Raw genomic sequence first — 25,549 nt, 5'->3', positions numbered from 1 at the left:
GCGCGCGACCTTGTCGATGCATTTCTAAAAGAAGGTCAGTGATTCAATAAACATGCTTCGAAAAAATCGGTCTTACCGAGATTTGGCGCGTCCACGTGTTCTGCTTGAGATTTTCGCAGTTTTTGTAGGGAAGTTGGCAGAATGCTAAAAACTCAAGAAAATTTTTTCATTCAGCAATTTTACCGATGAAGGCTTCAGAACTCAAGTTCAAGGAGTTTTTCCAGCACTTAGCGCATTTTGAAATTTCTTCTCGATTTTCGCAAATTTCGCATTTTCCAAGGCATTTTTCGATGAATTGCGCTGTCTGTAGAAACCTCAAAAGGTCTTGCTCGTCGACTTTTATGCATTTTCCAAAGCTTCGGAAATAAACATCTTTTTCTGGAATTTCTATTTCGTTCCTCGGAATTTGCTCGTTTCGGGCTGAACCAAGCTCGAAATCCATGAGCATAATTTTTTCTCGCATCGATTCTTCTTGAATCAGCTCGTTGAGATTCAATTTTCGCGAAAGACAATTTTTCGCCTTTCGAAAAAATCTTCGAAAGTCATTTTCGTACTGGCAGTTTTCGAATTGGTAGAAATAGCAGAGCTCGTCAAAGGCAGATTCGGAGATGAGATTCTGCTCCCAACATTTGTAGCAGTCGAGAGAATTGACAGAGGAACAAACTTTCGTAAATTCAACAATAATTTTTGTTCGGATAGGGTTAGGGTTAGAGTTAGGGTTAGGGCCCCAAAAAGGGGGAGGTGTCTGGAACCGACGAAAAAATTTCGACAAATTTTGCATTGAAATTTTCAGCCAATCAGAAGCCTGGATTCGACAAACCGGCCAATCAGCAGCCTAGTAGCCGCCTACGCAAAATTTGTCGAAATTTTTTGTCGGTTCCAGACACCTCCCCTTTTTTGGGGAGGAAAAGCCTTTTTTTTTATCTTTTTATCTTTATTTTGAATTTCTCCTGATCCACAGTTCATCCTGAGCATCATGAGCCACTCACTCTGATCAGCAACATATTCATGAAAATTCTCTTCATATTTCGCCCCAAGAACGCAATCAATCACCTTCTCCGAAATCTTCGTAAAATCATCTTTTCCACCTCTTCTCGAACTCTTCAGATTTATAACTGAGCTGCTCTGCCTGCAAGAATTCGCAAAAGGCAAAAGAAAAACTGAAACTTTCATTATTTTTCTGTTTTAGGCTTTCATAATTTTCTTCCCAAAAACGGCCTCGCCCGAGCTCTAACGCAGCGTGACCTTTTTCAGCTGAATTGCGGTAAAAAATTCTGATAAGATGAAAATTTCAAATTTATTTGAAATTAATTTTATTAATTTTTGGTCGAGAAAATAATTTACAGAGCAGCATTTTTGTATTTTTCTTTTTAATGCACAGGATTTTGGTTTTTGTTCTGATCTCCTTCTTCTACAGTACTTTGTTTTTGTTCTAGAGTTTGTTCTTGAGCTGATTTCTAGGGTTTCAAGAGTTCTAGGGCTCATCTAGTGATGATCATCGGGTGGGCTTCGGTGTTGAAGACAAATTCATCGAGCGAAATTAGGTCGTCTTCGGAAAAGATCAAATACAGGTATCTAGAATGAGGCATGGAAAAGGGCAAAAGAGTGAGAACTTACTTGAGAGTTTCCGCGAGGAAAAACGACCGTTGAAGATTATCTTGAGTCGGTCTTGAGGAACCTGCATTTGCTAAACCGGCGTATCCGTACTCTGCTTTACAGTATTGCTCGATGGCTTGGGCGGCTTCCCAGGCCATGTCTCGGAATCTTTCTTCCTTCAACTCGGTTTTTACTGATCAAAAATCTCACTCTCTTGTTTTTGTTAAAACCAATTTTCCTTTGTAAGTCTCCACAGGTAAAAATAGCTCTCCACCACCTCTGGTCTTAAAATGTAGTACGCTGGGCTTCCGGGGCCGACTCCACCGAGCATGGTAAATCGCTCGGTCCCGATGTGGCTTGGAGAATTGTGATAACTGAGATGACAGCTGGTGGTGACAGATGCTCCGATTTCTAGATCTTCGGCAGGATTTTTGGCGAATTTTGCTCCGTATGCAACCATTCCACCTTTTTTATGCTCGAAAAATATTGAAAAATAAGGCCTTTTTTGGCAGTTCAACATCAATTTCGAGCATTTCCTGCGAAGCAAGCTAAATGTTGCATGGTATTTACTCCTCCAGGATAGTCTTGAAAGAACTTATGACCATCTTTTGACGATTTAAAAATTGACCTTCATTTTGAAAATTTGGAAAAATCAAAAATTTAAATTTTTGAATCGTTCCTTTATTCTTCAGCAAATGTTTCTTCGCCCCAGCCAGGCTCTCAAAATACATCTCCTTCGCCTGCTCATCTTCCAACCCAGTTTGGACGTAAGATTTGATCAAATATTCGTAGTACGAATCGCCCTCGGCTCCGTATGAGTACGAGCTCCCACTGGGACTGACTGTCCAGCTGTCCGAACCAGCTTTTCTCGGGCAAGAAAGTCGATTCGAAATCAGCCCGTCTTTCTTTTGAACATCGTGGAGAAGCTTTCGAATGCCATAAGCCCTATCCCACCAGTGTTTTTCGCCAGTAGCGTAGGCCAAATCGTAGTACTCCAAATGGAAGCTCCCGACTTCTGCGAGAATTCGTCCATTGTTTCCGTCGTGTCTTCCTGTTGCGGGATTAAAGTGAGCGGCGGGGAAGGGAGTGTTGAAAGCTGGATCGATTAGTTCTGCCACTTCTTTTGCTTTTTCAGCGAAGAGGTAGTCCCCGGACATATGGTACGCGCCAAGCAGCCCGCCGAGGAAACGGATGACGGTTTCGAAGGAAGAAAGCATCGAGTTTGAAACTAAAAAAAATAATTGAAAAAGAAAGGGGAGGAAGGTGTACTTCTCAGATTAAAGCTTTCAGCGACCCATCTTCTTCCTTCTTCAAACTCTTTCTCCAGCCCCATGATCCATAGCGTATCGAGTCCATCAATGATTGTAGCACCTGTTTTTGCTTTTCCAAAGATATTGCTCGTGCTTGGCGTTCCAGAGCGCGGCTGAACCTCATTGAACCCCCATGCTTTTTCTCTGTACCCATTCCAAGCATGTTTCATCATGTTTCTCACAAAATCCCTTCTCTCGATCAACACTGGATCTGACGGAGTACCGCGAGTATGATCATATGGTTTTTGGGGAATTTTGAAGACTTTTCCAAATTCGTAGCCGCTTTCTACTTCTTTCTCAGACTCGCTTGGACCGTGTTGAACAGGTCTTTCATCTTTCTTTTCTGCGGGAGGGCTTTTGAGAATTTTCGGGTTGATTCTGGCTTCGTCATCTTTGATCGCTGCCGACTGGTTTTGTTTCTTGAGCTTTTCAATTGTTTTTCGCTCTGCTCTCAACTCATTCTACAATTTTCGATTTGACATCAAAAAGTGGCCAAAATCTTACCGTTAACTTTTCAATATTCTTTGTCGACTGGTAGGTGCTGTAGCCAATGATAAAGATCAAGACAAAGGTCAAGTATTTCCATGAGAATTGTCGCTTCAAATTCATCTTTGTTTCTTTGCTCAACTAAAATTTACAGTGATAAGATCTCTCAAGAATGAAAAAAGGCGAAAACCTGCATCAGCGTTTTTGAAAGAAAAATGGGGAGAATTCGTTTTTGTTCGAAGAAAAAATGAAGAAAATGACGCTCATGGCGTTCTTTGTTCAATTTTTTTGAAAAGAAGAAGTTATTAAAAGCATTTTTCACGAAAAAAATGGGCGAAATGGACAAAAAATTGCGAAAATTTTGACAAAATTTTTGTCAAATATTAAATCGGCAAAAAAAATAATCGAGTTTTTGGTCAAATTATGCGTAAAAAGGACAAAAAAAAAACAGTTTTACTGAATCAAACTTACTGTCATTTTTCCTTGACAATTACTGTCTTTTATTCAACGCATTTTCGATTGATCATTTTCTCTTATTGCAATTTCTGAGATATTCTCTAATCATTTTTTCCAATTTTTTAGCTTTTATTTATCTAATCTTATTTTCAGAAAGGTTCCAAAAAGGAAAAAGCGCTACAGAGAGAAAACGCGAGAGTAAGAGAACGAGAAGCGTCTCAGTTGGCTGGCCAAAAGCCAACTGGGAATTGACCTAATCGACTCTTTTTCTTTCTAATTTGATTTTTTTTTCTGAAGGAGGGATTAATTATTAATCAACGCATATGACGATCGCGAACGGATTTTTTCAAGAGATGAAAAAAAGAAGTCAAAAAACGCGGAAAAAACCAACCAAACAGGCCGAACTTTTGTCTAAAAGGCCGATTTCGAAATATATCGTATTAAGGGGACCCCTTTGAAAATTTTTTCTACCTATTTTTCTCTTGATTTTTCTCAGTGGCCCTCTTTTTTCTCCCCGTAAACAGCTGTTTACTGCTCGCGACTATTTTTCTCTATTTATTGACACTATCTGCTGAAGCTTCTGTCATTGCTAATTTACAGCACACAGTTAGTAAGACAAAAGACTCAAGTCAATAGCACTTTCAGGTCTCGGTCAAATATTGACCTTTTTTATCTTCGACGGAAAATTTTCCAAAAAGAGAAAAATAGATTCTGTTTCATCAAAAACTCAATTTTATAAAAAGAAAAGTGACAAACCTCAATGTATTTTTTTTTAATAAAATTTCATTTTTTCGTTTTCTTTTCTTGATTTTCTCTTGATAGTTGTTTTTTTCAAGGAAATTTTTTTAACAACTTTGGCAACTGAGAATAGCGCCGTGCCCAGGAGCGATACTTCGCCGATGAGCCAACAATATATGATGATAAAGATTATTTGGGCGCACTGTGGGGACGTGGCACCTGCTTTTGTCGTGACCTTTGACCGACTTTGACTTTTGCTGACTCGAAAATTATTCTCTTTCTTCTTTAATTTTCTTCAACACTTCTTTTCTGTGGAAAAAATATGCTTTGTAAATCGTCTAACAAAATATTTGCTTTTTCTTCTATTTCCTGTAAGACATTTTAAAATGTGCGAAAATCAGAAATTAAAGCAAACAAGTCAATCAAATAAGAACAGAATGGTATATTTTCAACCAAAATATAATTTTATGTACAGTTTGAGAGAAACTTCTATTTGTCTGAAATCTGAAGACTTCATAGTTTACGGTTTACGGACCATAAACTTTTTGATCATCTAAATTCAAATTAATGAATGAGCGTTTTGGAGAAGAGCTTACTTTTGAAGTTTTTCTTTTCAGCCTTTTGGTTCTGAAATGTTTGCCGAATTTCTGAAACGTTGGCGGTGCACCAGTGACTCTTTTTCCATCGCAGCCTTGGATTCCTTTTCTCAGATTACTTTGTTTTCAGTTGACGATTTTTTTCAAGAGATAAGCGCTCGTTTTCTTATCAACCGTTTCCTAGGAGCATCCCAGTAATAGCCCCCAATATATTTCTGAAACGCAGAACCAAGCGTCGCAAACCTCCCGCTAATCGGCTGACTGGTATCTTCCGTCACGCTCCAGTAATAGTTATACTCGGTGATCGACCCATCATCTGGATCCTCGATCAGTGGGGCGATAAAAAATCGACAACGATGTTCAGCGTTCAGCAGCCAGTTGTAGACGTGCAGGATCTTCTTTTTCATCCGAGACATTTTTGGGGAAGAAGAGTATTTTTCAGCGCTCAAGTCGTTGAAAATCTGAAATCATAGATGACTCATCAAAGCTGAAAAATCCGCGCTTACCTTGAAAAGTCGTCGAAAAATCCATGATTCAGTTGGTTTTTCGAGCGTTGTCGTCGTCGTGGTTGTTCTTGTTGTCGTTGTTTTAGTCGTTGTTGTCGCCGTTGTTGTTGTTGTGGTGGTTGTTGTGGACGTGGTAGTGGTAGATCTTTGTGTGGTGGTCGAGGTGTAAAGATGTTTGCATGTGATTGGATGGTCGACGCAGCAGTCTTTGAAAATGATGCAGCTTGCGTCGCAGAAGCAATCCCGACTGTGTGTTTGAAGACTGTCAGTTGGCTGCTCCAAGCAAGGCTTAACGACGATAAGGTTCCGTAGACAAGAAAAGCACTTACGATTCCGTCCTCGATCAAAAAAGGGTTGCACCCATAGCACTCTAGATTGATGTCATCGCAACAAGGAGGAATCCCTGCTGTTATTCGCTCGTAACATAAAGAATCTCCTGAAAAATCTCAGTAAAGTAAAGGACAAAGTATAAAAAAATAAGAAAAAAAGGAAGATTTGAAATTGTCCAAATCCAAAGGTAAAAAAGAAAAAATGTTTATAAAAATTGTGGAAAACCGATTTTCAATAACATGAAAATTTGATATTTCTGAAAAATTATTAACCAATCGTTTTTCTTGATTTTTATTTGCTGCATCAAAAAATCAAGACTTTTGATTGGTTAATAATTTTTGTTTCGAAAAACGGCTTCATAAAAAAGTTGATAAAAAATAAGAAGAAAAAGATAAAAAAAAAGATAAAAATAAAATAAAAAATGAATAAAAAAAATTGTCACTTTACCAATAAACTCATCGTCAGGGTCGTCATCACCCTTTTCTTAATATTCAGAAAGTCAATCAAAATTCTTGAGAGCGCTTGAATATTTTTTCTAAACCCCGAATTAAAATCCTTCATTTTCCAGCGCCAAAACGCATTTAATTATATGGCTTAGGTGGCCGAAAATCTCTATAATTAAAAACTCACTTTTTTCGTTTGGCAAAAGAGGGTTCACTTCCATTGGATCAATTGACTTGATTCTCGATTGACCGACGAAAAATGATCTTCCTTGGTGAATTATTTCTTCTCCCGGTTTTTGCGCTAGAATTGAGGCCAACAACGGAAATGCTCGAAAAAGTCGCATTTTTTTCAAAGAAATTGCATTTTCGACGGTTTATAAAGTAGAAAGAGGATTAAAAAGAACAAAAAAGTGACACCTGCGCCGGAGACGAATCGCGTTTGATTTCAAGTGCTCAAGTATTAAACGCTTTCCTGAATGAGGAATACTTCCAAAAACGTGACAACTGCCACGTTTGAAGAAAGGAGCAAGGCACTCAGGAGAGAAAATGGATTGCGCGCGAGATTATCTTGCTTTGTTTTTGTCTTACTCTGTTGTGCAGTTTTGTTCAGAATCATGAAATGTAGACCTGGGGTCGGCAACCACCTAGAAAAACAGATGAGGGTTATCATTCGAGTGGCCCCTAACCCTGAACCTAACCCAGGGGCTACGCCCCCCGAGTCCCCCCACCCAAGGCATAACCCAGGGGGCTTCCGAAATTTCGCGTGCGCGTGCGTGCGCGTGCAGAGGCAATTTTCGAACACGTGTGCACGCGTGCATGATCCTGCGCGTGCGCAGATCGGGATAAAATTTGTTGATTTTTTCGATTTTTAGGCCTTTTTCATTTTTTTACTCACGAAAGATGCAAATTCTAGAAATATTATTCCTAAAACCAAGTCAAAATTGCTTTTTATGGCAGAAAATACGGAAGATTTCTATTCTTGTACATACTCTAGAAATTATTTCGGCCTAAATAATTATAAAAAGCCTAAATTTATCAGATTTTTCGCACGCGCACGATCATGCACGCGTGCGCAATCTCAATCGTCGCGTGCGCGTGCGTGCGCGTGCACAACAATTTTCAAAATGCGCGTGCGAGTGCGTGGGCGTGCGAGAACACGCAAGCACGCGCACGCGTGCGCGCACGCACACGCGTGTTTTGAAACTCTGATTATAAGCTCAATAGGCTCAATATCATAAGCACAGGAGCTTGAAGAAAACATATGTTTAGGTTTCGCATGGATTGATTTACGTGAAACAAGCAAAATAAAGAACAATATCATAAAAATACCATTTGAGGATTCAAAATGATCAGAAAAAGACATTTTTTCGAAATTTTTTCCACAGTTTTTCTGCTTCTTGCGTAAGCAAACGATCATTTATTTTTTTTTCTTTTTTTTAAGTATTTTTATCGGAGCTCTGCTGTATCTTTCGGACGACAATGATATACCAAGAATGGAGGATTTTGATGATTTTGAATTTCTTATGGTGAAGCCAATGAAAAAATCGTAAGTTTTATTTTACGAAAATTGAATTTTTGCTAATGTCGTTTAGAAAAGCAATGAAACGGAACCGGGAGAAAGAATTTTCAACATTTCAGCAGACATTCAAGGAGAAAGTAATGATTAAGGACCCCCCCCCCGTCAGCTTTTTTCGTAAAAAATGGAAATTTTGAAAAACACCGTATTTTCGGTCGTAATGCGTTCTCAAGTTAAACTTGCTTCAAAAACTTGATAAGAGGACCAAGAAAAATCAATATTTTTGCCAAAATTAGGGCAAATTCGTCAATTTTCGGCGAAAAGTCCAATTTTCAAATGCGATTTTGAGGGTCTTAGAGTCGAGATAGACCCCCAAAAAATGTAGCCTCAAAATCGTTTTTTGACCCGAAGAATTCATTTCCGGGGTCAAAATTTTAAAATTCCGAAATTTGATTTTTCGAAAAAAGCTGACGGGGGTCCTTAAGCAAAAATAAAATTTATTCATCACCAGATATTTTCAGTATTTGACGGTCAGCTCATAGCGGGGAGATTTCATTTCGAAGATGCGAAAAAGTCCTGTGAAGATCGAGGAATGACTCTTCCGACGAAGCCTTTCAGAATCTTGAACTGGAAAAGCATCGATTTCGGACATTTTGACCCTGGTTATTTTGGTGGAGCGGCTTTTTGGATCGATGATGATAACACAAATTATCCAGAGTACATTCAAAAGCGAAAAGAAGAAGAAGACAATCAAATTTATATTTTAAAAACAACTGAGAAAAGTGGTCTTCTTTTTTGCGCGCTTCTTTGTGAGTCGAATTCAGCTCGAACTATTAAATTCACGCTCTTTTCAGCAGAGGAGATAGATGTCCCTGTCAGATTTTTCTGCGAAGACGAGCTATTCGATGACTTAGGACGTGTCATTGTTTTCCATGGCAATTCGAAAGATTACGACTGTCCGAAAATGAAGATAAACGCATCATTTTTCAAAAATATCGAGTGTTAGAAAACGATTGGTTCGACAAAACCTGGACCGTGAGAAAAGCATCTGATAAAATGTAAAGAACTTCGTTGAAAGGGACTCTGATTATTTTCCTTAGTGAAAAATTGTTCTATACCTTCATCAACATTGGGTTCAAACAACATCAATTCAACTCGTCAAAAAGTGGCTTTCCTTGGTGCAGGTAAAAAACAGCCTTAATTTCGAATGAATCAAAAATTTCTAGTGGTCAGCCAAGCTACTTGCAAGAGGGAGTTTACTTCCGCGAATTTGATCAGAGAATTATACCTGTCAAAAACACAGCAAAAGCAATTCTCCTTTGCCTAAAATAAATTGAAGAAAAAAGAGATAAATTTCCATAGTCTTAATTTTAAAATACATAATTTCCCTCATCCTAGGCGCGGCACCCATGTTCCAAAAAATGAAAGACGCATATTTGCACCTCCAACAGCTTCTAATAATATTTTTCTAAAAATCATATTTATGAGACGCGTATTTGAAAACGCGCAGGGCGCGCGTATCGATCCGGCGCTAGTGAGCTCGCGTTATGAAATATCGCGATTTTTTGATCTGAAGATTTATTCTGATAAAGAATAGATTTTTTGAAATTCTAAAGATTTTTTTTTTGGTTTCATTAACCGATGAGGTTAGGGAGCTTTTTATCAGGAGCGGTGATGAAAAAACAGAGATAAAAAATAAGGGTGTCACTATGGTAAGTTGATTTTTTCATCCCTCAAAAAGTCGCGTCTTTGGCAAGCGCAGAAACTGGAAGTCGACTTCTGAAAACAGAAGATGGTCTAACAGACAGGCGAAAGTTCGAGCGAGCTGATGAAGCTCTAGAACGCTTGGCCGTGAAAATTCCAGTCCCAGATGGAAAATTTTTCGGCCTCGAAACTGACAGTCTTTGGATCGGACTTGACGGGACGGTTTCGATTGATACGCCGGATGGAGATCATGCTGATCATGTTGAGAGAAACTTGATTCTAGCGCCGTTTTGGACGAAGGAGCAGGCTTCGTTCGGGAAGGTTCAGTGGAGTGTGGGGACGAAACAGAAGGAAATCCTAAGGTGAGCATTATATAATATAATTTATATTATATAATATTATTTTAAATAATTTATTTAGTAACATTCGATCATCCCCCGACTACTCAACCTTCGAGTCATCTTCTATCATCATCGTCGGTTTCTGCCGAGTTTTGAATCCATTCAACTCGGACGAAGAAAACTGTCACCAAGTTGCTTACGTAACTGGAAAAGACGGGCGCGATGCGATTTGGATAAAATACCATCAACTTGATTGGGTTCCTGAAGACGTCAGCGTCGGCATCTATGCTGGAAGAAAAGAGAGCGAACAGTGCTATTCGTCTTTGGTTAATGCTGATGGTAAGCTTCTTTTTCAAGAGGATTGAAAATAAGGGAAGCTTTATTTTTTTGTTCTGGGCTCGGCAACATGTCAAAAATTTTGGCATGTCAAAAATTTTGGCGAAGCCGCTTCGCGGCTTCGTTCTTTAAAAAGCCGCGTGGCGGCTTTCCATTAAAGATCTTTCAGACCCTGACTCAGGCTTTCTAGACAGGTTGCCCACCCGGATTTGGTTCTCTAAGAGGAAGAAGTCTTCGATAATATTGCTCATCTAAAAACATCGATAAACCAATCTGCTTCCTTTAATCCTCCTCTTTGGAGATCCAAATAGAGCCGATTCCGGAAACAGTGCGTGTCGCAAAACGGAGCTCATGGAAGAGAGCCGATGTTATCTGACGTGTTCTAAACGAGCTCGATTTGTTTTGCGTCGGAGCGTGCCCAGCTTTGGGGAAAATACGCAAACGACCCAAAACGTGTTTTGCCTCAACCCAAAAGCGTGGAATGAACTAGGATTATTTTTCGCATCAATAAATAATTTTCCTTTTTTCTTGACAATTTTTCTTGCGTAAGGGAACATGGGCTAAAAATAACAGGTGCGAGCATTGTTCGGGGGGAGGTTTTTACAAGCTAGCAAAAGGATACCCTTATTTCCAACGATTTTAACTGGCTATTTTATTGATCTGAGATTTTAAAATTGAACCTTATCAGCGAAAAACTATGGCAATTTTTGTCAAAGTTTTGCCAATAATTTGACGAATCAGATTTCTCAGTTCGATTGGTAGACCAATCAGATTTCGGAAAAAAAAAATTTCGCAAAATATCGAATTTTTATCACAATTTTTTTGTTGATTTGATCGGTCAACTCCAGTTTTTACAGTTTTTTTTTTCAATTAAAAGTCAGTAATAAAACAGTAAAAAATAACGTTTTGAAGAATTTTCTCGTTATTTAAAACATTTTGTATCAATTTGACGCATCTAGAATATTTCCACCGCAAATGCCTTTATAACCTTAGTACATTATCATACCCCGCTGCGCGACTGATAAGGCAACACGGGTTCATTTCCCTTTTAGAGCGGTGTTTTGATGTTACGTTTTAAAAATGTTGTAAGATTAACGTGGTTTCCGCCCTTGTTTGATCAAGTTTTCCTTCCGACGATTAGTTTATTTCGCCCAAAAATAAACTATAAACTTCCTTTGAACCATCTTCTAACTCTCTAATTTTTAGCTGAGGAGCTCCTAAGCGGCTCGAATATCGACTCTCCCGGCGTCTGGGTGATTCCAGCTGACGGTAATGGCAAATTGCACTGCTCTAAACAATTCGAAACCGAATGTCCTGAGCCGCAGGAAGGGGGAAGAGCAGTTTGGAATGGATATGTTAGTTTGAAAGAAGATTTTGATAGCTGGAACTTTTTCGCAGAATATGGATGTTTGCCGAAACATGAGATGGCGGATGGAAGTGACAGAAAAACTGTTCAGGAATTGGTTAAAAATTTTAAGAAAGAAAAATTAAATTTTTCGAGTCGAAAATTTCGAGAAATTTTTCTTGAAATCGGATTGGCCAAACGGCCGAATGCTTCGATCTAGTTGATCTAAAATTTGATCAAAATTTCGTTTTTTTTGACCAATTTTTTGATCGATTTGAGTCGATTCCCCGAAAAAATAACCTTTTAAAAGTGTCTGTACGATCCAGATTACTACGATTCTCGATGGGGATCTGAAGCTCCTAGCTGCAAGGATCCAAATGCTATGCAACGGTACTCCTCTTCTTCTTTCCTCATTTTCCTCAGCTTCATTTAGTTTCTCTGTCAACATGTTCCACGACCAGTTTCTCTGGCCCGACCCACTTCCAATGGTAAGTCTCCCTCCTTTAAAAGTTCTAGGTCAAACTGGACGCGAGCTCGACGATTCGACCTCGGGATCCATTATTGGCTCAATCGCCAGAATCGGCCGTCCGATGGGGAATATCACGACGAATATCGGCGCGAACATCGGCCGAACTGGACAAGACATTCAACTTAACTTCGAAATCGGACTCAGCTCGTATGGAAGAATGACGGCTGATGATGTGAGGAGGCAGTTGTTTGATATCTTTGGAGATGTTAAAGGACAGATCAGGTAAGAAAACAAACCCTCTCCCTTCTCATATTTCTAGCGATACTTCTGATGTCTGTCTGACCGAATGTCTCGGCTGCAAGTCAAAAGAATGCAATGGCAATCCGCCCCCGATTCCCTACAATGCATGCTGCGGGCCCTGCGAGGTAGTCAACGGAAAAGTCATTTCACAGGCCAAACCCTACTCGACTTTGATCCATGCTTGCTGCCCTGGAGAAGTCAACGGCCAGTATTTGTACGATCCGTTGAAATCTGCCTGCTGCCCGTTTGAGGAGGGAAATATTTTGGTTCCTGTAAATGTTTATTCCTCATTTGGAAAAGGTAATACCCTCCTTTGACAAAATCGTCATTTATTATTTTATTAAGACCAATCAGGAAATTGTGCAGGCGCTATTCGTAAACTTTTCTGATAAAGAAAATGCAATATCTCAACGAAAAATGTATAGTTATAGTATACTTGTAAATTATCAAATCTGTACCTAATAAACAAACACCAATCATGTATTTATTTTATATTGAGTGGGCAGTTTAACTTCAAATCGTCAAATTTCGATTCGCTTTTCTACTTCATCGTCATTGTTGAGATGAATTAGCTGCCTCTTTGATGTTTCTTTTTGTCTAAACATAAATAGAGGCAAAGAATTGCTGAAGCACCAAGATGATTTCAAAAAACTTTTTGTGGGGCCGGAAATCGTAAAAAAACTGCAAGTGCAGTTTTCTTCAGCTCGTCAAGACGAGTCGAATGATGGGTCTAACTCCTGATAACTCTAAGGATTTATCGGTTTACCGGCTGGTTACCGGAAAATACGTTGTCACCGGCCGTTTTTGTTCTAGAAGTGATAGACTAATGTTTGACACCGGAAATTGTTCCTTATAGTCAGTTCTCCTGCAGCCTAAAAGATGAAGGTTGTATCAATTCTCTGAAGAGAGTTATCACTAAAACAGTAATTTTTACTAAAATTTTGTTGTTGCTGCACGTTCCTAATTTCTAGTCCCATTTTCGCCAAAAATAGTATTTTAGTGACAACTCTCTTCAGAGAATTGATACAACCTTCATCTTTTAGGCTGCAGGAGAACTGACTATAAGGAACAATTTCCGGTGTCAAACATTAGTCTATCACTTCTAGAACAAAAACGGCCGGTGACAACGTATTTTCCGGTAACCAGCCGGTAAACCGATAAATCCTTAGAGTTATCAGGAGTTAGACCCATCATACGACTCGTCTTGACGAGCTGAAGAAAACTGCACTTGCAGTTTTTTTACGATTTCCGGCCCCACAAAAAGTTTTTTGAAATCATCCAAGAAATAATGTCACTTTTGATGGATATTCTTTGTCATTTCATTATCATATTTGTATAAGAGAGTCTTTTATCCATAACTGCGGTCACACTGAGGACACTTAAATGTGAAGTGGCATTTTTGGTTGCTGGAATATTTGGCGCAGTCGTAGTTTTGGGTAAAATTGTCGGTTCATTTGAAGCTGTTGTCGTTAGGAGCGTCTGTTGAGCGTCTGAAGGGCGCGTTACCCAAAAATCAAAACGACCTCCAATTGCTGATTCAGTTTGCAAAAGGGCTGAGAAATAATCGGTTGCCAAAGCAGGAGCTGTCGACTCAGTAGATATAATAGAACTTGCTGTCGTTAACACTTCAAGTTCATCTTTTATTGCTGCAAGATCTAATACAATGTAAATAACCAAGCCAAAGGTACCAATAAGAAGACTTCTTGATGATTTCGAATCGAATGATAATTTTAAGAATATTTTGAGGACTGAGTATTTAAAATCAGTTTCTTGCACCAAAAATTAAAAGAAAGAGTCTTAATTTTCCTGAATAACATCTCGTTCTTCGGTGTATTTTTGGTTGCTCTGTCAATCCAACAGGGCTTGGAGTATCAAGATCCCGATAATTTCCAAGTGTACTGAACGAAATATTTGAATCATCATTTAATGAAGAAATTGAAGATGTCATCATTGATGGAATAATTTTTCTCTTGAGTCAAATATTCAGAGCAAGTCATAAAAATAATTTATATTACGAATATGAAATTCATGATCATTTTGATTTCTTTTAAGCAAAAAAGAGATTGTCAATTCTTTATATTTCGCTTGTCGTGAAAAGTGAAAGATGGACACGATCTACTGGTTTTGATGAATGGATGACGGAGATCTCCAGCTTCCTAGTCTAGGAAACGATCTGCTTATTGCTTGTTAGTCTCTATTATAAATACTTAAGCCATCTAACCCTAACCAGAATTTAAAGTAAACAACCATGAAATTTAATCGGAGTATCTGGAATGCTCTTCTGATTAGAAATAGACTGCTTACATGAAGACCATATACATAGAAAATATGCTCTGAATCTGATTCGTTATCCTAACCGGAAACGCTCCACTCCAAAGACAAGCTCTTCATTACGATAATCAAATATGACGGAGAGAGTAAAAAGCAAATCGAGGGGAGCCTCCCGTGGAAGGGTTAAAAGATCTTCCATCAAAGCCGATGAACGAAAGAGTAAAAGGCGTGTGAGAAAATCAACCAAAGAGTAAGAACATAAGAGAGTCAGAATAAAGCACATTTCAAGATTGATTGATGATAAACCAGCTTCCGAGACGGATATTCCAAAAACTCAAGTGGATGCTCCCGATTCCCTTTGCTCTGAAAAATGGCAAAAATATGATGAACAGCCGGCTCAAAATGACGTTCAGTCAAATGGTTAGTTTCCTGAAATCAGTTTTATCCCTTCATTTCTCAATAAGACGCACTTGATGAACGAAAACCTGAAAAGAAAAAGTCAAAGAGCCGCCGAAAAAAGAAATCGACAAAGAAAACTTCATCTGAAGACACCCAAACTGCTCCAGAAATCAAAGAAGAAACCGCCAAACCAGATGAAGAATTAAAACCTTCAGAGAGATCCACAACTCCTGTTATCAAAGAAGAAGAGCCTCAAAATGATGATGTTGAAGAAAAACCAGAGCAAGAAACCGAGCAGAAGCCTGAAGAAGTTACTTTGACTTCTGAAGTAGAAAAAATTGTGGAAGAAATTGTCGAAACTGTCGAAAAATCTTCTGAAGACCAAGATATTGAAGCAAGTCCGATTGAGCCAGACGCTGAAAAAGAAACCATCGCGGAAGAAAGAACTGTATTGGATGGGAATGAAAATATTTCTAAGAAAAAAAGCAAATCTCGAAAATCAAAATCGCGAACTAAAAAATCAAGACCAAGCAGCGCAAAAAGAAAATCCAAGTCTAAATCAAAAAAGCTCCAAAAATCTTCGCCAGAAGAAGCTCAAGAAAAACAGCCCGATCAAACTGAAACTGAGACTAAAAATGATGAAGAGGACCCTGCATCTGAAACAAGTGAGCCTCCTGTCGACAAGAATAAGGAAGAAGAAACAAAGCGTTAGTTCTTTAAGTAAGATCTTTTGAAGCAGTATTTCTAGCGAAATTGAAGCGTAAGAAGACAATCAGAAGAACAAAACGGGACGAGCAAGATCAAGTAATATCTCAAAATTTATTTCTTGAGACTTCTTTTTGATAAATATTTTTAGGGAGAGCAAGAAGATGAAGCAAAGAGTGATTTCGTTCTAGCTGGCAAAGTTCAGGAAATCATCAAATCGCTCTCCAAACAACGTAAAAGGTAATCATCCGAATTTCAATTTCTCAAGCATCATTTTCAGTAAACAACGACCCGAGGCACGGGAGCGCTCGAAGCACCTCGAGGATGTCAGACGATCTAAACGCGGAACGGTTCAGGAAAAGTTCAAAAATAATTTTTTCAAGAAAAATTGTCTTTCAAAGAATTCATTTTGAACTTTCAACTAGGGCATTAGAAGCCAGTTTGAGCAACCGAGGCTCGATATCTGATCCTGTTTTTCTCTGAACACTCTTTCTTATAATAAAATTCATCATTTATTACAAAAATCAGGATGCAAAAGATTCTCAGTTCGGATAAATCGTTGGCTCAAAGTTGGACTCTTCGGCGGTCTCGATGAATTCTTTCGCCGAGCTGATGGTGTCCTTGAAATCATCGCAGATCGCGTTTTTACGCTAGAATCGAAAGGAGAAATTGAGAAGAATGACTTGTCCTACGTTTTTGTTCGTTTTATATCTTCTTTATGACAATTTTCTTCCTTCAGACAGGGGAAATTTTTGAGAAGCCATTTTGAGAAGAGGTGGTTTTTGAATGAATGCGCATAAAGGTAGAAAATAATAAAAGACAGGGAAGAAATCGAAGCTCATTTTGGCTTTTCAGTTGAGAAAAAATTCCCGTTGAAAAATTTGGTGTCGAATTTGGTTATCAAAACTTTCCTGAAAATCGTTGTTGACACCCTTAAGTCAAAAAGAAGCCATTCCTATAAAAACGATGCTGAGCGCTAGAATCAGAATCGGTATATTTTTACAAGCTGAAAAATATGCTTTTTCGAGTCAAATTTCTTCACTTACGAATTGCATTTCTTCCCCAAAAATTAAAATCGCAGTATTTTTCCTCGCCCATTTTTCTCCCAGCGCTGAAAAGAAGAAAATGAAAGTGTGAGTTTCTAATTGTCGGCAAAATCAATAAACGGCTTTTTGATAAGCTCTTTTTCTTGCTGATTAAAATTCTCAATAATCAATTCGGGACCAAAAAAGGTAATTTACGAATTTGCATTCAGGAAAAGGTCGTTTAGAAAATAAAGTTTAGAGACTCTGAAACTCTCCACAAAGGAAGTTCCCTGGCCAAGAAATCGCATTCAAAGAATTACCGTACTTCTCAACACGTTGGAAGCGTCGGCAGCTGACCACAATCGCGTACCAACCATAAAAAACTCTTTAGACCGTTTGCCGAGAAACCGCAATTTTGTTCTGAGCCAAGCGCCTATAAAAGGATCCCGATTAGGTCCATTTTTCCTGTCACTTTTTTTTCGAATTTTTCTTCGAATTATTTTTCGATTTTTTTTTTCGAGTTTTTCGAATTTTCGATTTTTTGAGAAAAAAATGAGAATTTTCGCCGCTTTCAGCAGCTTTGGCGCTGTTTTAGGAGATGACAACTTGAATCTTGGAGTTGATCCTTTGAAAAAGAGCATTTTTCTCAAAGACATTGCTCGAGAATCCGCGGCTATGCTCAAGGAACACATGGATCTCGACGGGCTCAACTTTGAGGACTACATCGACGATGCAATCAACATCTACCGAAGTGACTTTCCCGACAAAGCGATCGTTTTTGACGAGCTAGCTGAACAAAACATCTTGATCGAGAACAACGAAATCCAGCGAGTTGGAGGGCGAATGTCGGGGCTGAGTCCGATGGATCAATATCATGTGATGAAATACTTACAGGTATGTAAATTTTTAGACATTATTTTTTGTCACCATTGTCAGCACTGTCGACATTATCAGAAATATCAAGAATATCGACAAATTTGACGGAAATATTGATCTAAAAATAGCCTCAAAAACAGTTTCTTTCTGACATTACTGACATTTCTGATTTTCCCGACGTTTCTCATTGTCATTTTTTAGCTCAAATACTTGACGCTGTACCTCCAAAAGAACAAATTCATGGGTAAATTCTGCTTCTACGGATGCTGGTGCTTCCCTCGAGCAGCTGGTGAGCAATGGTCCGGGTACGGAGTTCCTGTTGACAACATTGACAAATCCTGCCGCGAGTTTACGACTTGCTACAACTGCATTTTCAATCAACAGCTGATTGGACAACGATGTGATGAGACCAATCCTGTCAGGTAAAAAAGTTAAAATCTAAGAATTCCTCTTCAAATCCTTTCAAGATACAACATCGGAGGGAGCCAAAACGTCGAAACCGGAGAAATCACGATTTTCTGCAAAGATCCTCAAGGAACTTGCGAGCGATCTCGGTGCGAATGCGACAAAGGTTTCTTTTCCCTTCCATCAACAAAAATTATAATTGCCTAAGATCTCGCACTGAAGCTACAAAAATACGAGTCCGAGTGGAGCATCCAAAATCATCATCACTGGGGAAATCCAAAGTTCAATCCTCAAGAAGTCTGCTCATACAACGTCAACCAATTCATTCGCGACGTACACTTTTCACCCCTTTTTCACCTTTTTAGAGCTTTCTTTCAGGATCCCGAGGAGCAGCAGACATTGACATACACCGTCGTCGAGCAAATCAACCCGCAAGCGCTGGTAGAACCCGCTGATCAAGCTTCACAGCCTTCGAAATTGAAGCTCGAAGCGATTTCTCAAGGTGAGTGTTTCCTTCCTTGCTGTCGTTTTTGACCTCGGAAATTAAGAAGCCGGTGGTCGACCAGACATGACTCTCTACAAACCCCGCGGTCTATCAGCTTATGGCCCGATAATCGGCTGCTGCGGCCGCGCCCCGCATGTTCACTTTTTCCGAAAGGGACAGCGATGCTGCGAAGATGGAGAAATCGTCGACGAGCGTTTCCCCTGCTCCATGGATTTTGAGTAATCAAATGGACTTTTGCCCCCTTTTTCGACACTTTTTGTACATTTTCCCTCTTTATTATCTCAAAAATGAAATAAAATGAGTCTTTTCTGACTAATTCTTGCTCTTTTCTTGCATGTGAGGTTATGAACTCTTCGCTTTTTATTTCTTTAGAAATCAAGATCTTACAAAAGGATATAAAAAACGCATTGAGATGCGATATTTGCCGACCTCTCCCATTTTTCGGAGAGAAAATGGGAGATTTGGACGATTTTGAAGATTTAGCTCCATGTAAGTTGACGAGAAATCTCGTCGCTTGAATCATTTCTAGGGTTGATTGGGACGATTTTCGTTATTGTCTTCATCGGCATTATCTATGCGATCCGGCAGTACTATCGCAATAAAGCGAAGAGAGCGATTCAGATGAGTCAAGCGGTAAATGCAGTAGCGCCTGTTCAAAATCATCAGACAAATGGTAAAAAATGTGCATTGAAGTATGAACATAATTTTCATAGTTTCTCGAGAAACCGCGGTATCCGTTGTTATTCCAGATGCTCCTCCAGGATCGGACATTCAAGAGCCAAAGACACTGAAAAAGAAAGCAAAAACTTCTCCATAAAAAGTCCATAAAAAGCTTACGATGATTTGGTGAAAGAAGATCAAAATGCGCGAAAATCCGATGAAGAAATCAACTGTTAAACTTTTATCCCAAATAGAACGGAAACAGACGACTTCCTCTGAAATTTAATTTTTCAGCGCGTTGCTCTAAGATAACGCGAAAAACTTTTAATTAAAACGCTTTTACTACGTCGAGTTATAGATTTATTAAGTTTAGCTGAGATAAATTTCATCCAACGCATTTGAACTTTGAACATGAAGATCAATGATGATACCAAATGTCACAGTTATAATCGTTACAGTCAAAATCAAGGCCCAAAAGTGAGAAAGCATTTTTGCATAGAAAATCCAAGCATCATGGTATTCATCCGCATTTTGATTTTCTACAAAATTAAGAATCGAAAAGTTCAAGTTCTGAAAAACCTCGAATGCGATGAAGATTGTCATCCTCATTGTCATTTTTTTCATCCTCATTGCATTTCTGTAAGATTACATGAGGAATATTGTACTCGCCCTGGATAAATTTTTCGTTAAAACGGGCGCAGCATAGAGCGAATTTAGCTTGAGTTTTCGAAAATTCAAAAATTCTGTCTTCTTTTTTCTCCTGGCACCATAAACTCACAGCTAAATTGACAGTTAAAATTATGAAAAAGCTGATCGAGAATGACTTATCATTATGTGAGCGAAAACACTGCCAATCACAGTGAGCAGGAACAGAAATAACAGCCTTGGAGCTTTACCAAGTTCCTCGAAAATTGGAACTGAGCTTGATAAGACATCGAGATAGACAATCATTGTAAGCAACATTGTTACTTGAAATCCTATGCTCTCTCCGCTGGAAACTACATAATGAGTTCAGAAAGCATTTTGTAATATTTTTAACCCGTTGCCGAGCGCCTAGCAGTGTCGCTGCTTTGAGACGCCCCGAGGCTCTCCTTTTGGCAAAGAAGGCATTATTTAGCCTACTGCTCGGCAACAGGTTAAGTCAAAGTTAATAATTAGGATTCTTATCTGGAACCCAGGCTGGAATCCAGAGTCCAACACAAACAAGCAAGTTTATGCAAACTATTGGCAAAAAAAGTGTCAGTTCGTAGAAGGAGGTTCTACGAGCAAATACAAAGGTCACTTTTACACTTGTATAATTCTCATATCGATTTCGGCGAAGAGACACTGCATCAACTTTGTAGTTAAGAAGCTCCCATTCTGGGTTCCCATCGTAGAATGTATTTTCTAGAATTTTGACTTTCGTCTCCTAGAATTTCGTCCGTAGTCAATAGTCTGTGATTAAACTTACATTAAAACCGATTGAAAACGGAAATTTATATGATTGATCGTAACGATGACCATTTTCGGTCTTCCATTCTCTTACATCGAGGACAATTCTATCTTGAGTTTGTGAAGGGGTTGCCAAGTCAACGGAGCAGTTTTGAACATCAAATGGGTAAAATTTTGAAGACATCTCGCAAGCAGTTACAACCCGCATTTATACGCTTGCGTGACTCGTCCGCTATTGAAGAATATTTTTAAAAAATCTGAAATATAACGTTACATATGATCAACTGTACAACTGAAATCTGTTTTCTGGCCATTATTTCTCCATAAGTCCAAGTTGACGATTTCAATTGGCGGTGTCCAGATAAGAGAAGGATCAATAGATATCTGGGTGGAAAAATTTTGTTTCTTGAAATCCCATTGCAGACGTGAGTCTTATCAAATTTTATTCTCTTATTTGCTGTCAAATGTTTGCCCATCCAGTTTGCATGAAGAACAATCGTCACATCCATCGCGCTTTCAGATAAAATGAGGTCATTTAAACTCACCAATTCAAGCATCACATTAATCTGCAAAGGAGGCGTTGCGACTTGAACAGAAGCTGAAAGATATAAGTCCATAAAAATCGATTGAAACTGGACAAGATTAAATTCACTTAATAATGGGTACATGTTTGGTTTAATAAAGCCAGTAAAACCCAAAATCTATCATTTTTGCTCACCAATAAGTACAGAATACATTTTAAATATTCTGAAAATGCAAAAATTTTTGAGCAATTCTTTGTGGCATTAAATTCACCATAGTCAAATGGATAAAGATCGCCAAGAATCGACATCAGATTCGGTTCTGCTGAATAAATTGTCTGAATATCAACAATATGCTCGACATTGAAAATATCGGTATCGTCTAAAAGAGGGGTGGATAAATTTTGCTTTTCGAAAATAATTTTCTTCAAATAAGCTACTTTTATTTTAGCTTTCAATTTTGTTTTGCGTTTATATTTTGATTTTTTGTTTTTTCGTTATTTTCAAGAAAAATAATGCGACTTTGTTACAGTGAAAACCCATTTTAAGGCCGATTTTTGGATGACAGCAAATTTAAAAAGTGGCCTTAAAATGGACATTTTTCATGTTGAGCCGGATGACAATGATTATTTTTTCTTTTTTTTTTGCGCAGAAAACAGACATTTGCCGAAAATTGTCGTCTCTTGCCTGCTAATTTCGTGCAGAAATAGAAATTAGCCTAATATTATTAGGAACTAAGAAAAACATATAAAGATTTTTCATCGGGAGATCAGCTTTGATCACTTTATCAAAAGTTTCAACTTAATTTGAAACAAATGCCAATTGGCTTTTGGTGTTCTGGAAAGAGTACAAATTAAACTCAGATTAGTGAGAACCTCTTCGGTCAAAGACAAATCATTGACTGAATTTTGCTCTCTCAAGTTGAGGAAGTTCCAACTGCCTCTCCACAGAAGAACAAAAATTTCAATTGAGATTCTGTTAAGACCGGCTCCATATTTTACAAGAACGTTCAGTTGTCACGCTAGATTCTCGAATCAATCGAGGACCAAATATGGCTCAGATCATTCCAGACTCAATTTAGTCCTGATGACAATTAAAAAACCCCTTCTTTGCGCTCAATTTCAGCGGCGAAAGTTCAGGGTTAGGGTATGGTCGCTAAACTCTAATTTTAGAATTTTAAAAGATGATCAAAAGTGGCCTTATAATGGATTTTTCGAGGATGACAATTTTTGGGAATTTTTCAAAAAAGTGGCCTTAAAATGGTGGGCCTTAAAATGGGTTATCACTGTAAATAAAAAGAAAAGTAGCTTTTTCCTGAAGGGGTGAGCCTTGTTTATCGCAATGCCCAGAATACGCGGCGTCTCTATTCTTTAAATTGTTGACAATCATAATGAGATTTATTGATTACTTATTGATTTTTAAGAATAAAGTTCTCATAAAGAACCTTGACCTCTCAGTTGAATCTGTAAAAAATCTTTTCTCAACCAGTCCTTATACCAAATCGCTCCAACCCAGTCAATGCAAGCGTCAATAAAATCAAGATCTCCAATTTCAGCACGGCAATTGAATGCAATGTTCGCCATCAGACCTTCATCAAAAGTGAAAAAGTAACCATACCGTCGTAACATTGTTCTCGTTTTTTCACATACTCTTCGGATCCGATCAAGATCCTTACTTCCATCCTTCGTCAACACCCCGTACCTACCAATATTGTAATTATTTAAACGAAATTTAAGCAAGACCTCGGAAAAATTGGGCTTATAAGCTTGTTATAATCTTGATGGATAAGATTTTGCAATATGATCTGTTCTTGGGATTTGGGCAAAATTTCGGCGTAAAGTCTCTTATAAAAAAGAAGAAAAAATAAGAATTTCATTCTACAAAAAGCTGGAAAATTCTGCTAGCGGCTTTTTGTCACAATAAACGTTGTTTCTTTAACACTTGGACATGAACGTTAAATTTTACGATTGATCTTCGGCTTTTTAGCGAATTGTGTAATACCTCTACCGTTAAGATCGTTCGTAATAATTCGAAGTAAAATATAATTTTCACGAAAATACTCAAACGACAACAACAACGACTTCAATGAAGATTTTAACAACAAAGTTCAGAATGTCGATTAAAAAAATGATACCAAAAAGAATTTTATCGGGATATTGCGTCAAAAATAATTTTTTGGGGGGTACTGAATAGCGCCCTGCGCCGCCCAGTTCGGTACAAACCGGGTCTCGTCTGACCAAATCCTGGCCAAACTAAGTGATCGGAACAAGAGCGAGAGTTGGGCCCCGCCAACTTGATGAGTTTTCTACCAGAAAATGCGCGCGTAAGGGCCTCTGGCCCGTCGCGTGCTAAATTTATTGATGATTTTATGCAAAAATATGGAGAACACCCTAAATTATTAGTTTTCATTTTTCTAGTGGTCAGACTTTTCAAATATACGAAAATAAACGTCTTAAGGACCCCCCCGTCAACAATTTTCCTCAAAAAACCGAAAATTTCAAAAAAGCCATATTTTGGCTTCTTAGCGTTCCTGGAAGTTCAATTTATCAAGAAAACTTGTTCGGAGCAATTTTTGACCAATAAGAATCCGAAATTAAAGCAAAATTGGGACCTTTTCGTCTTTTTTCGTCAAAAAGTCCGATTTTCAAACGCAATTTTGAGGGTGTTAGAGTCGAGATAGACCCCCAAAAAATGAAGCCCCAAAATCGTTTTTTGACCCGTACAATCCATTTCCGGGGTCAAAATTTTGAAATTCCGAAAATAGATTTTTCGAAAATTGTTGACGGGGGGGTCCTTAATAAGAAAAAAAAATCTTCATTGAAACGCCGAGAATCTTCGAGAAGAGCAATTTGAAGCAGGACCGGGCGGCAGAAGGCGGCGCTATTAAGTGACTCCCAATTTTTTTTCTTTGCTTAAAATAACGGCAAATAAAAAGCATTTAATAATTTACTGCAAGTGTATTTCAACAAGATTTGTCAAATAAGGAAAAATTTTATCAACAAGTTTCAAGAATTCCCGTCCAAAAGTTGAGTCTCATCTTGATTGCATTTTTCGCAGCAGCGGTTGCTTCTTCCCACTTTTTCTCATCAGTGCCGCAGATTTCACTTGAAATAATAAGCTTGTGAATGCTTTTCGATTTTACCTGAGAGCAGCAAAAGCGAGGGGGCCATGGTCGTCTCCGTCAACATCAATATGTCTTTGCAGGTAGAGTCGGAAGCACTCGAGTGTTTTATCGTCGGAGAAGATCTTGTTGTCGATGATTGACTGGAACATCTTTGGAATCGGTTCTTCTCGGCCGAACAGGAAGGATGCCATGACTTCGTGGGTGCTTCCTTTTTCGACGGTCCTAAGCGTATCGCGGACATAATCATAAACTGCAGCTGGGATTATTTCGCCAAAAATGCGCTCATGTGATTTCAGAGCATCTTCGTAATGCATTCCTTCCTCAATCATTGAAACGAGCTTGGTGATCTCGATCGGGTCTTTCAAAGTGATTTTAACTGCCTTGTTCTTAGATTTAAGTTAGTTAAAAACATTTTCTGTTCCAACTTCGACCATTGCTTTCATGTAAAGCTCAAAGTGGGACATTGCATTAGATACTTCACCGGTACCGAAGTCATCAGATTCCTCGCCGAGCACAATCTAGAATTTGATTGACCACCCAGGATCTCTATTAAAGTTTTTTACCTGGTTGATGATGTAAGCCACTGGGCGATTCTTTGGTGGTGTCCATGGCGTTTGGGTGCAGGTCAAATCCCGCTGTAGTCGCTTCAAGAGGCTCATGAAATCCCAAACGGAGAAAACATGCAGTCTCATAAAGTTCTGCACGGCTTTAACACTATTGATGCTTTCGTAAATCGGATGCGAGAAGAGCTTCTCTTGGGCCGACTCTATCTCCTTTTCAAGATTTCTTAAAAGTTAATTTAAATTTTTGATCTCAATTTTTGAAGCTCTTAGAAAATAAAATTCTACTCATCTTGGAGGTCGTGGATCTGGGCTTTCTGCTCTGCCGTGAGAGAATCGAAGAAGTCACTTTGCTCTGCAGCATGAACAAGTCGGTCAAATCGGTCGTTGACCATCTCAAAAGCTCATTTTCAGGTTTGATGAAGAAATCAACTTGCCGGCAGCTTAAGGAGAGCAAATGTGGTAACTCATTTCCGGTCTATGCGATAAAATATACTGAGTACACGCCGCTTCAATCGCAACCATCAATGGTGCCTTCTATTAAATTAACATCTTCGTTCCCTAATTTTCGAGAGGCAAAAGATCCATCAAATAC

At 38.6% G+C, this 25,549-nt stretch overlaps 7 protein-coding genes and 2 long non-coding RNA genes across 9 annotated transcripts; 4 read left to right on the top strand and 5 right to left on the bottom strand.

Moving 5' to 3' along the window:
* Positions 1–1,274: 1,274 nt before the first annotated feature.
* Positions 1,275–4,249, bottom strand: LOC145706175 (mannosyl-oligosaccharide 1,2-alpha-mannosidase IA-like). The gene is given in 7 exon segments (XM_081783699.1): positions 1,275–1,575; positions 1,618–1,764; positions 1,827–2,180; positions 2,257–2,824; positions 2,866–3,367; positions 3,411–3,533; positions 3,864–4,249. Coding segments are annotated over 7 exon segments (1,794 nt in total). The 5' UTR covers positions 3,870–4,249; the 3' UTR covers positions 1,275–1,481.
* Positions 4,250–4,870: 621 nt separating this feature from the next.
* On the bottom strand, positions 4,871–6,784 carry LOC145708929 (uncharacterized). The gene is made up of 5 exons (XM_081786625.1): positions 6,649–6,784; positions 6,018–6,124; positions 5,689–5,976; positions 5,183–5,643; positions 4,871–5,139 (listed from the first exon to the last, which is right to left on the bottom strand). The coding sequence occupies exons 1-4, from the start codon at positions 6,680–6,682 to the stop codon at positions 5,326–5,328; spliced, it is 747 nt and encodes a 248-aa protein (XP_081642751.1). The 5' UTR covers positions 6,683–6,784; the 3' UTR covers positions 4,871–5,139; positions 5,183–5,325.
* Positions 6,785–7,954: 1,170 nt separating this feature from the next.
* LOC145706164 (uncharacterized) lies at positions 7,955–12,947 on the top strand. The gene is made up of 9 exons (XM_081783689.1): positions 7,955–7,987; positions 8,054–8,117; positions 9,719–10,043; positions 10,102–10,361; positions 11,565–11,815; positions 12,014–12,093; positions 12,137–12,454; positions 12,492–12,772; positions 12,818–12,947. Exons 1-9 carry the CDS (start codon positions 7,955–7,957, stop codon positions 12,859–12,861), a joined length of 1,656 nt encoding a protein of 551 aa, XP_081639815.1. The 3' UTR covers positions 12,862–12,947.
* A 1,930-nt stretch (positions 12,948–14,877) lies between these two features.
* LOC145706141 (uncharacterized) lies at positions 14,878–16,330 on the top strand. Its single transcript, XM_081783667.1, has 7 exons — positions 14,878–14,993; positions 15,033–15,163; positions 15,208–15,849; positions 15,891–15,946; positions 15,999–16,087; positions 16,128–16,208; positions 16,273–16,330. The coding sequence occupies exons 1-7, from the start codon at positions 14,878–14,880 to the stop codon at positions 16,328–16,330; spliced, it is 1,173 nt and encodes a 390-aa protein (XP_081639793.1).
* Positions 16,331–17,354: 1,024 nt separating this feature from the next.
* On the top strand, positions 17,355–18,950 carry LOC145700588 (uncharacterized). Its single transcript, XM_081777886.1, has 6 exons — positions 17,355–17,766; positions 17,950–18,170; positions 18,216–18,319; positions 18,362–18,486; positions 18,532–18,655; positions 18,702–18,950. The coding sequence occupies exons 1-6, from the start codon at positions 17,425–17,427 to the stop codon at positions 18,878–18,880; spliced, it is 1,095 nt and encodes a 364-aa protein (XP_081634012.1). The 5' UTR covers positions 17,355–17,424; the 3' UTR covers positions 18,881–18,950.
* Positions 18,951–19,103: 153 nt separating this feature from the next.
* Positions 19,104–19,874, top strand: LOC145710877 (uncharacterized). The gene is made up of 4 exons (XR_014135095.1): positions 19,104–19,147; positions 19,188–19,331; positions 19,372–19,419; positions 19,491–19,874. It is a non-coding gene; the product is annotated as an uncharacterized LOC145710877 (long non-coding RNA).
* On the bottom strand, positions 19,670–20,312 carry LOC145710876 (uncharacterized). The gene is made up of 3 exons (XM_081788583.1): positions 20,143–20,312; positions 19,898–20,098; positions 19,670–19,857 (listed from the first exon to the last, which is right to left on the bottom strand). The coding sequence occupies exons 1-3, from the start codon at positions 20,279–20,281 to the stop codon at positions 19,688–19,690; spliced, it is 510 nt and encodes a 169-aa protein (XP_081644709.1). The 5' UTR covers positions 20,282–20,312; the 3' UTR covers positions 19,670–19,687.
* A 191-nt stretch (positions 20,313–20,503) lies between these two features.
* Positions 20,504–21,446, bottom strand: LOC145711221 (uncharacterized). The gene is made up of 3 exons (XR_014135135.1): positions 21,024–21,446; positions 20,769–20,981; positions 20,504–20,726 (listed from the first exon to the last, which is right to left on the bottom strand). It is a non-coding gene; the product is annotated as an uncharacterized LOC145711221 (long non-coding RNA).
* Positions 21,447–24,226: 2,780 nt separating this feature from the next.
* On the bottom strand, positions 24,227–25,469 carry LOC145711067 (uncharacterized). The gene is made up of 3 exons (XM_081788793.1): positions 24,958–25,469; positions 24,413–24,912; positions 24,227–24,374 (listed from the first exon to the last, which is right to left on the bottom strand). The coding sequence occupies exons 2-3, from the start codon at positions 24,721–24,723 to the stop codon at positions 24,266–24,268; spliced, it is 420 nt and encodes a 139-aa protein (XP_081644919.1). The 5' UTR covers positions 24,724–24,912; positions 24,958–25,469; the 3' UTR covers positions 24,227–24,265.
* Positions 25,470–25,549: the final 80 nt, after the last annotated feature.

This window comes from Oikopleura dioica, chromosome 1 (assembly GCF_907165135.1).
Source record: "Oikopleura dioica chromosome 1, OKI2018_I68_1.0, whole genome shotgun sequence".
Lineage (NCBI taxonomy): Eukaryota > Metazoa > Chordata > Appendicularia > Copelata > Oikopleuridae > Oikopleura > Oikopleura dioica.
This window is presented reverse-complemented; position numbering and strand designations above follow the sequence as displayed.

Coding starts and splice junctions, on each gene's coding strand:
- LOC145710876 (XM_081788583.1), bottom strand. CDS start 20,281: ATGTTGCTTACAATGATTGTCTATCTCGATGTCTTATCAAGCTCAGTT. Junction 20,099..20,142: donor TTTCGCTCACATAATGATAA/GTCATTCTCGAT, acceptor CTGTCAATTTAG/CTGTGAGTTTATGGTGCCAG. Junction 19,858..19,897: donor CAATCTTCATCGCATTCGAG/GTTTTTCAGAAC, acceptor TTAATTTTGTAG/AAAATCAAAATGCGGATGAA.
- LOC145700588 (XM_081777886.1), top strand. CDS start 17,425: ATGAGAATTTTCGCCGCTTTCAGCAGCTTTGGCGCTGTTTTAGGAGAT. Junction 18,171..18,215: donor GATGAGACCAATCCTGTCAG/GTAAAAAAGTTA, acceptor AATCCTTTCAAG/ATACAACATCGGAGGGAGCC. Junction 18,320..18,361: donor TCGGTGCGAATGCGACAAAG/GTTTCTTTTCCC, acceptor TAATTGCCTAAG/ATCTCGCACTGAAGCTACAA.
- LOC145706141 (XM_081783667.1), top strand. CDS start 14,878: ATGACGGAGAGAGTAAAAAGCAAATCGAGGGGAGCCTCCCGTGGAAGG. Junction 14,994..15,032: donor GTGAGAAAATCAACCAAAGA/GTAAGAACATAA, acceptor GCACATTTCAAG/ATTGATTGATGATAAACCAG. Junction 16,209..16,272: donor CGCGGAACGGTTCAGGAAAA/GTTCAAAAATAA, acceptor ACTTTCAACTAG/GGCATTAGAAGCCAGTTTGA.
- LOC145706164 (XM_081783689.1), top strand. CDS start 7,955: ATGGAGGATTTTGATGATTTTGAATTTCTTATG. Junction 8,118..9,718: donor AGCAGACATTCAAGGAGAAA/GTAATGATTAAG, acceptor TCCCTCAAAAAG/TCGCGTCTTTGGCAAGCGCA. Junction 11,816..12,013: donor GTGACAGAAAAACTGTTCAG/GAATTGGTTAAA, acceptor ACCTTTTAAAAG/TGTCTGTACGATCCAGATTA.
- LOC145711067 (XM_081788793.1), bottom strand. CDS start 24,723: ATGATTGAGGAAGGAATGCATTACGAAGATGCTCTGAAATCACATGAG. Junction 24,375..24,412: donor CTCGCTTTTGCTGCTCTCAG/GTAAAATCGAAA, acceptor TATTATTTCAAG/TGAAATCTGCGGCACTGATG.
- LOC145708929 (XM_081786625.1), bottom strand. CDS start 6,682: ATGGAAGTGAACCCTCTTTTGCCAAACGAAAAAA. Junction 6,125..6,648: donor TCTTTTGCCAAACGAAAAAA/GTGAGTTTTTAA, acceptor GAGATTTTTCAG/GAGATTCTTTATGTTACGAG. Junction 5,977..6,017: donor TTTTGATCGAGGACGGAATC/GTAAGTGCTTTT, acceptor ATCGTCGTTAAG/CCTTGCTTGGAGCAGCCAAC.